Raw genomic sequence first — 11,251 nt, 5'->3', positions numbered from 1 at the left:
GTTCGATGGGCCCCTGGTGGCTCGATGCCTCCCTACTGGTGGGATTCCATTCGGAGACCTCCCTACCGGTCTCGGACACTGACTTAGGGCGTCCTGAGCGATCGTTTGCTCGGGCATTGGCCATGCGCGGGCTCGCCCATAGTTGTCCCTGACTCTGCTGCACTAGGGCGGCTGTCGAAACCCTCGGGGGCCCAGCCTTCGAACCCCTGGACCGTAACGGGCTCGATGCCCTTTATCACGTTTTTTCGAGTCTTCGAGTGCGATCTTGGGTCGCTTGTCTTCAGTCCTAGGTGCAGGAAGAGCCCCTGAGCCTCCACACGGAGCGAGAGGGCAGGTCAGGGGTTCCCCTGGCTTTTTGTGTGACCCTCGTGCATCCTTTTCGTTTGGACGGAGGGGTTGTTTGCCGAACCCCCTCGAGTGCAAGCCTGGGTCGCTGGGTCTCGACAAGGTTGCAGGGAGAGCCCCTAGCCTCCGCACAGAGCAGGAGGGCGGTCAGGGGTTCCCCTGGCTTTTTGTGCGACCCTCGCGCATCCTTTTCGTTCGGAAGGAGGGGTTGTTTTGCTGAGCCCTCGCGTGCGAGCCTGGGTCGCTGGGTCTCGGCAAGGTTGCAGGGAGAGCCCCCTAGCTTCCGCACGGAGTGGGAGGGCCATTAGGGGTTCCCCTGGCTTTTTGTGCGACCCTCGCGCATCCTTTTCGTTCGAAAGGAGGGGTTGTTTTGCCGAGCCCCCGCATGCGAGCCTAGGTCGCTTGGTCTCGGCAAGGTTGCAGGAAGAGCCCCCTAGAGTCTGCGCGGAGCAAGAGGGCCGTCAGAGGGTTCCCCTGGCTTTTTGTGTGGCCCTCACGCATCCTTTTTGTTCAGAAGGAGGGGTGGAGGATGCCATGCTACCCTCGGTGGGCGCGAGCAGTGACACCTCCGGTGAGCTGTTATCGGGTGAGTCCGAGTGGAGGCCCGTGCCCCATTAGATAGGGGTCGGCTAGCGGTCCAGAGACGCACTCCAAGAGTACCAAGAGGCTTCTCTAGTGGTGCCGGGGCGTTCGATGGGCCCTAGTGGCTCGATGCCTCCCTACAAGGTGGGATCCCATTCGGAGACCTCCCTGCCGGTCTCGGACACGACTTAGGGCATCCCAAGCGTTTCGCTTGCTTGGGCCTCAGCATCGTATGGGCTCGCCCATAGCCGTCCCTGACTCTGTTGCCCTGGGGCGGCTGTTGAAACCCTCGGGGGCCCAACCTTCGAACCCCTAGACCGTAACAGGGCTCGGGCCCAGTTCCTTCGTCTTAAAGGAATCAGGTGGGGGATATTTCTCCCCCATCGGCTTGACAACGGCAGGCGCTGCCTTTTGAGGTGACTTTCTCGGGAGGCGGAACAGTGCCTGCCGCTGCAGGGGTCAGACGCGACGCTATGTCAGTGGATGGAACATAACTGTTCATGGCGATTTAATGAGGAAAAGGTGGGTACGTGGGTGGTAAAATCGGATCTGGATTAACTGTGCCGGATCTGAGGGAAACTTTCCCGATTTCATCGCCCGCCCGTTTCGCCTCCTTCATGCATAAATACGCAATGAGCCTCGCCCCTCCCCTCCTTACCTTGCCTGCATTCAGCCTTTGCTGCCCTTGAACCGTTGCTAGAACAGAGAGCACCGGGGAGAAGAAGGGAGAAGGGCGAGGCAGAGAGAGGGAGCAAGGGAGGCATACGGCCGTAGTCGTATTCCTCCATCGCACTCATGGCCGGCGCTGTTGTCATTGAGGCAGGACCCTTGGGGTTAGTCTGACGTATCCGTGGAGACGCTCCAGTCGCTCATCGACGATGGTCTTCTTCGTCCGGTTACCGACCCCAATAGGGCGGAGTGGATTGCTCCGTCGGGCAAGCCAGAGCCGAGGCCACGCGACGGCTACATTGTGAGCTTCGTATCCTTTCATGAGCGTGGCCTCGGCCTGTCGGTGGACCGGTTCAAGCGGGCGCTCCCTCACTACTATGGCGTGGAGCTCCACAACTTCAACCCCAACTCCATCGCGCAGGCGGCCATCTTTGTTGCCGTCTGCGAGGGGTATCTGGGGATTGCTCCCCACTGGGAGCTGTGGCTCCACCTCTTCCGGGTGGGGCATACCACCAAGCCGACGGGCACGACGGGCACAAGGAAGGTGGTGAGGGCCGGCGGCTGCACTCTCCAAGTATGCCAGGACCATCAGCACCTTTACATCTCAGCCCAGCTCGTGTCAACCAATCACCGCTGGTACAACCAGCTGGTTCTATCTCCGCAACAACGACGGTGGACTTCCCCCCTACACTAGGCGAATCGTGGAGAGCTGTCTAGAGAAGTAGAGGTATGGCATCCCGAAGGAGGATCAGCCCAAGCTGTAGCCGCTCCTAGAGGGGCTGGAGAGGCTGCGGAGCCGCTGCCTAACGGCGGCTGTGGTCGTGGCTGCCTTCCACCACTGGAGGGTGCTGCCGCTGATGGCTCGGCGGCAGCGCCTGTTTGAGATGAGACAGGATGAGCCGATTGAGGGCATCCGGATGTCCGCCTCCGCCCTCTCCGACGAGGAGATTCTTCGTCGGGTGAGGGAGACGTGGAGGCGAAGCTGAGGAGCGGTGGCCTGACCCCCATCATGATGTGCCCATCGTGGGGGTACCTCTCCTTGGTAAGTCACGCGCCGCTGCAGCCCACGAGGCCTCCCTGTTCCTCACCGTTTCCTATTCCCTTACCCATGTTCACCGTTCCCACAGGGGATGAGGGATGTGTGAGCCTCCCCGCCACCCATTCCCGAGGACACAGCGCGGCGGGCGGTGAACCGGGCGCACGCCGAGGCACAGAAGAGGCAGAAGGATGCCAAGGAGGCAAAGCGTACGAGGAAGATCCTCGCGCGTGAGGGACTGGAGAAGCGCCGCCGGCAGCAGAGGCATGACGGTCTCCCAGTGGAGTCGTCTCCGTCGCCGTCACTGTCGACGGACGCTTCGGATGGAGATGACGAGAGTGAGAGGGGGCGGGGTCCCCTGGACCATCTCCCTAACATCGGGGAGATGGCGCTCGGGGTGTCGGCGAGCAGCCCGGCGCTCCCAGGAGGAGGAGGAGAGGACGCCTCAGGGCCGGCAATCGCCAGCCCCGGGGCCGAGGCTGACACGCCCAAGGCACGGGCGTTGGGAAAATGCACCGTCAGCCCGGTGGGCTCGACAACAGAGGTGGAGCAGGTGGCGGCGGGGGTGACACAACTGCCCCCGCAAAGGACCGAGGGGGTGCCGAAGTCCGGTGAGGGTCGGCTGGCACTAGCGGATACGGAGGCCGTGCCACCGCCGCCACCACCACTGTTTGCAGAGGTGGGTCGCAGTACTGAAGCGGTTGCACGCCCGCTCGAGGTGAGTGTTTTTTCAGCGGAGTTCGCATCGTTTCCCGCTTGCTTTATGGTCATATGCTGACCAAGTGGGTGTTTTGCCTTCAGCCGAAGCATAAGGCGGAGGTGCCTGCCCTGGCGCCACTTAAGTCGCTCAAGCTGAGCACGGGCTCCACCGCTCATTAGGTGGTGGAGGCGTAGGCCGCCGCACATCGCGGCAGGGCATTGGCGAGGGCCGACCCGAAGGAGCTGGTCACCCAGGGGGAGGTTACCGGGGCGGCCACGGAGCGAGCGGGGGAGGAGACGCCTACACCTCATGAGACCGAGGCCCGCGAGTCAGATGGGGCCAAGGCGCCCTTAGTTGCCAAGGCCACCGAGGGCAAGACAGAGGCCCTCCGGACTTCCGAGGCTGAGGCGACGGAGGCCAGAGCGCCTAGGACCGCCGAGGCCGGGTGGCAGGGACTGGAGCCCCCGAGACCACCGAGGCCAGGGTGGCGGGAGCCGGCGTGAGCGCGGCGAAGCCGGTGGCCTAGGAAGTGGAGGTGGAGGCGGGGCAAGCCTCAATACCGCCGCCGGTCCAAGGCCCGCCGCCGTTGCAGGAGAGCGCCCGGGAAGTGGAGGTCCATTCGATCTCCTCCGACGATACTTCCCGGCGAAGGAGGTGGTCGATGCCGAGGCGGCCGGCACTATGGAGCAGCCGGCTCCGACCTCGGGCGAGGGAAGCTCGGCCCTCGTGCGGGTACTGACCGAGCCCACGGGGTGGGATCACCCGCGTGTCCTGTGGCAGAGCCGGGACGACCCTGAGGGGGAGCCTCTGTTCGCCCTCGAGGACGCGGCCGAGGGGGGGCGCTGGGACACCTTCGAGCAATACCGCCAGCTAGGCGGAGCGGTCACTGCGGACAGCGCTGTCCGTCGTGGCCGACGATCTGCCCGGGGTCGCCCAGGTTCGCGCCTTCTTTTCTCATGTGGTGTCGTCTTTTTCCGAGTTTTCTCGTAGTGAATGACCCCTGTTTTGCCTATCTAGGAGCTCGAGACCCGGTCCCTCGGGAAGTCATTGTTCCTCCGATGGGAGAGGGACGTCTGGGACCAGCTCCAGTGGCAGAAGGGCTTGCTCGCTGACGCCAACGAGCTTCTGTCGGCATGGAGCATGGAGGTGGAGGACCTCTGCCTCTGCTGTGCCGATATGAAGGCCGAGGCGGCCATGGCTCAGGAGCAGGTCGCCCCTTTGGCGGCGTGGGTCAAGGAGCTGGAGGAGGAGCTGACCCGGGTGGCCAGGCGATCGGGACTGCCTTTTGGTCTCGGGCTGAAGAAGCGACGGCCTCTGCCAAGGCCCTCGCTGGGCAGCTAGGGGTAGGAGCAGGGTGCGCACCTGCTGGCGAAAGGCGCCCTGGCAGAGGCCCTCAAGGTAGCCGAGACCTCTCGACCGAGGCTGTGGTCTGGAAGGGAAAGGTCGAGGGTGAGTCCTGTTCCCCTTGTTTTATTTGTTTCTCTTGTGTTCGACTCCTAACTCCCTGGTGTGATGCAGAGCTAGGAGAAAGAGGCTTCCAGGGCGGCCGAGGCTTCTTGGGTCGAGGTCCAGGGCTGGAAGGAGAAAGCCGAGGCCTCTTCGGGTCGAGGCCCAGCGCTGGAAGGAGAAAGCCGAGGCCTCTCGGGTCGAGGCCCAGCGCTGGGAGGAGAAAGCCGAGGGTGAGTCCCGTAGGCCTCCGCCCCTATTTGGCTTGTTTTCCTTTGCGCTCAACCCCATTCCGTTTGTTTTGGCATAGAGTTGGAGAAGGAGGTCACCCGGGCAGCCGAGGCCTCTATCGCAGTGCAGGCGGTGCTTGAGGCCGAGATCAGGGAGCACGACGCGCTGAAGAGTGCCGCCCATACCGTGTGCGAGGCCCTGGAGGTTGAGGGGGCCCAGTCGGGCAGCTCCCTTAAGAGCCGCTTGGTCGCGTTGAGCGGCCAAGTGCGTGAGCGACTTCGGGGGGCGCTGCATGCGGGCGTCAAGCGTGCCCTGGCCATCATCTCCTCGCACTACTGCCGGCGTCGACCTCGAGGCCGTCAGTGACGGCTATGTCTTGCCAGAGGACGACGAGGAGGCCGACGAGGAGGTCGCGAAGCTGATGGAGGCAGCTGAGGGCCCCGGCACGAGCGCTGGCCAAGCTATTTGAAGAGGAGGTGGTTCCTCCCCCACCGTCCGCCGATGCTGGAGACCCTGAGCCCTGACCTGGGCCCAAAAGGCCATGTACATAAATTAGGGATTTCGTTACCGTATCATAACGCTGGTGGTCTATCGAGGCCTTTTTGAAATACTTATGCGTCTACGTTTCTTAATCGTTTTTCTTTATTGTATTTCCGAGCCTCTGCCCTCTGTCTTGTTTCTGAACATATCATTCGCAAAAAACTTCCTCGGAGCCTAAGTTGTCCCTAGGGCAAAAAGGTGGTGAGGGAGTGCCGTAGCCCGGAGGCGTAGGCCGTCTCGCGACTCGTCCGGCCTTTTGGCCCTGAGACAAACTTTCGGTCCTTAGGTTCTTTACAATTGATTTGTCAGAGCGTGCTAGAGGGTTTGGCGTGGAAATTTTTTCAAAAAACGATTAAAAAGTGGTGCGTGGGACTTAGGGGGGAGTCCCTCCTTCTAGCCCCCGAGGGAGGCTCGGTTCTGCAGAGGCAGAGTCGTGTCTCGTTCGAGCCCCATAGTGGGCACCTCTGCAGAGGCGGAGCCGAGTCTCCCTAATGAAGTTATCGTATCGCTGAGGCCCTTGATGGGCCCCAGGGGGTTTCTCGAAAAATTAGGACAGCTAAAGAACGCTTCTTAATTGTATTTCGAGAAATAATGTATACAATGCTTGGAAATTTAAGGGTAAAAGCGACGTAGCTAGTTCTATAGTTCCAAGCGTTGGTGAGGATTTCGCCCTTCTCGTTGGCTAGCTTGTAGGTTCCTGGGCTTCAGCACTTAGGCGATGATGTATGGTCCTTCCCATGGTGGGGTCAGCTTGTGGCGGCCCTTGTTGCTCTAGCCTTAGCCTCAGCACCAGGTCGCCCACTTTTAGGTCTCGGCTTCGAATGCGTCGGGCTTGATAGCGTCGTAGGGCTTGCTGGTACTTGGCCGAATGTAGCAGCGCAATGTCTCGGGCTTCCTCCAGTTGGTCGAGGGTGTCTTCGTGGGCGGTGCGGTTACTTTGCTCGTTGTAGGCCTGTAGCCTCAGGGAACCGTATTCCAAGTCAGTGGGGAGGATGGCCTCGACTCCGTAGACCAGGAAGAATGGTGTGAACCCTTGTGGCTCGGCTTGGGGTGTTCCTCAGGCTCCAGATGACCGATGGGAGTTCGGCAAGCCATTTCTTGCCAAATTTCTTCAACCGGTTGTATATTCTTGGCTTAAGGCCTTGTAGGATCATGCCGTTGGCACGCTCTACTTGGCCGTTTGTCCTAGGGTGTCCTATGGCCGACCAGGCCACATGGATGTGGTGGTCGTCGCAGAACGTTAGGAATTTTTGGCCGGTGAATTGTGTCCCATTATCGGTGATGATGGTGTTCGGAACCCCAAACCTGTGGATGATATCGGTGAAAAACAACACCGCTTGCTCAGACTTGATTCGATTGATCGGACGAGCCTCGATCCACTTGGAGAACTTATCGATTGCTACAAGCAGATGGGTGTAGCCCCCGGGGGCCGTCTGCAGAGGCCCAACCGTGTCGAGCCCCCACACGGTGAATGGCCATGTAATAGGGATGGTTTGGAGGGCTTGAGCCGGGAGATGCATCTGCCGCGCGTAGTACTGGCATCCCTCGTAGGAGCGTACGAGCTTGATGGCGTCGGCAAACGCTGTTGGCCAGTAGAACCCTTGGCAGAAGGTGTTTCCGACGAGCGTCCAAGGTGCCACATGGTGCCCGTAGGCTCCCGCATGCAAGTCCCAAAGTAGGGCTCGACCTGCCTCGGTAGTGATGCATCGTTGGAGGACGCCAGATGGGCTTCACCTGTATAATTCGCCGTCATTGAGAACGTAGGTCTTGGCTCGACGAGCAAGCCATCGGGCTTCGGTCCTGTCAGCGGGAAGCTCTCCTTGGACGAGGCAATCAAGGAATGGGACTCGCCAGTCCATGCCCTGGTTGGCCTCGGGAGGCTCCGTGTTGACTTCCATGACCTTGGGCTCGTCCGAGAGAGTCTCGGCGATAGAGGGGGCCCCGAGCCCTGCGGGGGGCTCGACCGCTGGGCCCTCTTCCACCACCGAGGCGCAATCGATGGAAGGTTTGTGGAGGTCTTTGGCGAAGACGTTCGGGGGGAATGGGGCCTGCGCCGACGCCATCTTTGCCAGTTCATCCGCGGCCTTGTTGAATTTGCGCGCGATGTGGTTGAGTTCGAGACCGTCGAACTTGTCTTCAAGGCGACGTACCAGCTTGTAGTACGCCTCCATTTTGGGGTCATGGCAGTTCGACTATTCATCACTTGATCGACAACGAGCTGCGAATCGCCCCGTACCTAGAGACGCCGTACTCCAAGTTTGATGGCGATCTACAAGCCATTGACGAGGGCTTCGTACTCGGCTGCGTTGTTGGAGGCGGCAAAGTGTAGCCGAATCATGTAGCGCATGTGTACTCCGAGGGGTGAGATGAAGAGTAGACCCGCGCCCACCTCGGTCTTCATCAGGGACCCGTCGAAGTACATGGTCCAGCATTCCGCTTGGACTTAGGCAGGTGGCAGTTGGGTGTCGGTCCACTCTGCCACGAAATTGGCCAAGACCTGAGATTTAATTGCTTTCTGAGGCGCAAAGGACAGAGCCTCCCCCATGAGTTCGATGGCCCACTTGGCTATCCTACCTGAAGCCTCCCGATTATGGATTATCTCTCCCAGGGGGAAAGACGATACCATGGTCACCTGGTGGAACTCGAAGTAGTGACGCAGCTTGCGTCGAGCCAGGACCACGGCGTAGATCAGTTTTTGGATATGGGGGGTAGCGTGTTTTGGTCTCGGAGAGCACTTCACTAATGAAGTAAACATGTCATTGGATGAGTAGAGCATGCCCCTCTTCCTGCCTCTCGACCACTACGGCCGCGCTGACCACTTGGGTCATTGCGGTGACATAGAATAAGAGGGCCTCGCCCTTGGCCGGCGGTACCAGGATGGGAGGATTGGTGAGCAATGCCTTGAGTTTGGTGAGGGCTTCCTCGGCCTTGGAGGTCCAAGAAAAACATTCCGATTTCATCAAGAGGCGGTACAGGGGCAAGCCTTTTTCGCCAAGGCGTGAGATGAAGCGGCTTAGGGCCGCAAGGCATCCCATGACCCTCTGTACTCCCTTGAGGTCTCGGATTGGTCCCATGTTGGTCACGGCCGAGACCTTCTCTGGGTTGGCTTCGATGCTGCGTTCCGAGAATATGAATCCTAAGAGCATGCCTCGGGGGACCCCGAAGACACACTTCTCGGGGTTGAGCTTGATCCCCTTTTCCCTGAGGCATCTGAAGGCTATTTCCAAGTTGCTGACGAGATCACTGGCCTGCCTGGACTTGACCACGATGTCATCCACGTAGGCCTCGATGGTTCGCCCGATGTGCTCGCCAAAGACGTGGGTCATGCACCGCTGGTATGTGGCCCTAGTGTTTCTGAGGCCGAACGGCATAGTCACATAGCAGTACATGCCAAATGGTGTGATGAAAGAAGTCGCGAGCTAGTCGGACTCTTTCATCTTGATCTGATGGTAACCGGAATATGCATCAAGGATAGGGTTTCACATCCCGCAGTGGAGTCAATGATTTGGTCGATTCGAGGTAATGGGAAAGGGACTTTTGGACATGCTTTGTTTAGACCTTTGTAGTCTACACACATTCTCCACTTCCCATTTTTCTTCTTAACTAATACAGGATTAGCTAACCACTCCGGATGGGATACTTCTTTGATGAATCCAGCCGCCAAAAGCTTCTGCACCTCCTCACCAATGGCCCTGCGCTTTTCCTCATCGAATCGGCGCAGGCGCTGCTTCACTGGCCTAGAGCCGGCCCGGATGTCTAAGGCATGCTCGGCGACCTCCCTCGGTATGCCCGGCATGTCCGAGGGACTCCACGCGAACATATCAGCATTCGCGCAGAGAAAGTCGATGAGCATAGCTTCCTATATGATGTCGAGGGTGGCGCTGATCCTCAGCGCCCGATCGACGGGGCCGGTGAGGTCGACCGAGACGAGCTTGATGGCCTTTGTGGGCTCAAAAGTCCTAGCGCGATGCTTGGAGTCGGGCGCCTTGCTACCGAGTCGGTCGAGGTTGACGATGAGGGTCTCGGCCTCTACGATAGCCTCAGCGTACTCGATGCATTCGATGTCGCAGTCCTATGCGTGTTCGTATGTGGACTCGACAGTGATGACGTCGTTGGGGCCCGGCATCTTGAGCTTGAGGTACGTGTAGTTAGGGACCGCCATGAACTTGGCGTAGCACGGCCGCCCTAGGATGGCGTGGTACGTTATCTTAAACCCAACCACCTCGAAGGTGAGGACCTCCTTGCAGTAGTTGGAGGAAGTACTGAAGCAGATGGGCAGGTCGATGCGCCCGAGGGGCCGTGTGCGTTTCCCCGGCACAATGCCGTGGAAAGGTGCGCCATCACCCTGGAGCTGTGACTGGTCGAGCTCCAGGAGCTCCAGGGTGTTGGCGTAGAGGATGTTAAGGCCGCTGCCTCCGTCCATCAATACCTTAGTGAGCCGGGTGTTGTAACAACCTAAAAATCCACACACCAAAATCGCAGCTACAAAATTTTTGTTTTAACCCTATGTGATGTTGAGTGACACATGTAGAAGCCCCAACCCTAGTTTTGGATTGGATGTGACCCAACTAGGTTAAAATCATAAGCATAGCATGGTTTTATGCCACATGTGTAATTAAATTCCTAAATAAATAAATCATGCATGCATCCTTAATCCCACTTGTGATTTGGATTCTTTTGCCTTATGTGATGTTTAACTAAATAAATCGAATCCTAACCAAATTGGCAACAAATGAAAGAGAAAGGCAAACAAAATAGAAAAGAAATAAAAGAGAAAGGAAAAGAGGGAGGCAACAGTTCAGCCCAGCCTGCCTCGACCGGCCTAGTTAGCCCAGCCAAGCCTCGCCTGCCCTTTCACGCGTGCAGCCGCTGACAAACCGGACCCGCCCGTCTGCCGTCACGGACCGCACGCCGCCGCATCAGGACAAGCTGACAAACTGGACCCCACGCGTCAGCCACCCCAGCAATAGGATCATCTTCCTCCCCACGCCAACCTCTTCCACGACCGGGAGCCGACCACGGAGCAAACGTGGGCCTGGGGTCACGCAAATCGCATGACCTTGTTCCCCCTTGCGCCGCGCCTACGCTACCGCACGCAAGCTGTCGGATGCGCCGCACGCATCACCACCGCCCGATCACCATCCGCACGCAAGCTGGCGATGTAGCTGCTCGGCACGGCACTGCATCGCCTCATCACGGCCTCGCCTACCCACTGCACCACCATCCAACCGCCACGAGCCCTACGGTGAGCCACGTCGTTCACCACTCGCCGTACTCGCCATGAACGCCACCGCATCCCCGCGCCTAGGAAATGCAGAGGCGGAGCATTCCCGCTCCTGGACACGCTGCACACGCACCACACGCGCACCAGCCCAAGGCCTGATCTCACTGACCCCTAGCAGCTCGGGAACACCAGCACGACCACTCCTAGCCTCTCGAACGCCATGAATGGACCACGTCGGAGCATGAGCTCTTGCTTCGGCTTAGCCAACCGGTAGCATAGAAGGACCACCACGACCCTCTTGTTGAGCCAAATGGAAACGCAAAGCAAAGGGAAGAAAGACGGCAACGCCGAGCCCTCTGCTCGGGAATACCAGCGCCGAGCGCTCTGCTTATGCCATGCAAATGCATAGCACGCACGCACGCGCTCACCATGGCCAGAGCACAACCATGGCGAGACCACCGCGTCTTCTACGTCGCGG

The 11,251-nt window shown here is 59.3% G+C and overlaps 3 protein-coding genes across 3 annotated transcripts; 1 reads left to right on the top strand and 2 right to left on the bottom strand.

The window, feature by feature from the left end:
* Window positions 1-2,453: 2,453 nt before the first annotated feature.
* LOC136488829 (uncharacterized) lies at window positions 2,454-3,511 on the top strand. The gene is made up of 3 exons (XM_066485632.1): window positions 2,454-2,555; window positions 2,766-3,350; window positions 3,434-3,511. Exons 1-3 carry the CDS (start codon window positions 2,454-2,456, stop codon window positions 3,509-3,511), a joined length of 765 nt encoding a protein of 254 aa, XP_066341729.1.
* Window positions 3,512-7,279: 3,768 nt separating this feature from the next.
* On the bottom strand, window positions 7,280-7,720 carry LOC136488828 (uncharacterized). Its single transcript, XM_066485631.1, has one exon. The coding sequence runs from the start codon at window positions 7,718-7,720 to the stop codon at window positions 7,280-7,282; it is 441 nt and encodes a 146-aa protein (XP_066341728.1).
* Window positions 7,721-9,621: 1,901 nt separating this feature from the next.
* LOC136488827 (uncharacterized) lies at window positions 9,622-9,972 on the bottom strand. Its single transcript, XM_066485629.1, has one exon. The coding sequence runs from the start codon at window positions 9,970-9,972 to the stop codon at window positions 9,622-9,624; it is 351 nt and encodes a 116-aa protein (XP_066341726.1).
* Window positions 9,973-11,251: the final 1,279 nt, after the last annotated feature.

Source organism: Miscanthus floridulus, chromosome 10 (genome assembly GCF_019320115.1).
Source record: "Miscanthus floridulus cultivar M001 chromosome 10, ASM1932011v1, whole genome shotgun sequence".
Lineage (NCBI taxonomy): Eukaryota > Viridiplantae > Streptophyta > Magnoliopsida > Poales > Poaceae > Miscanthus > Miscanthus floridulus.
This window is presented reverse-complemented; position numbering and strand designations above follow the sequence as displayed.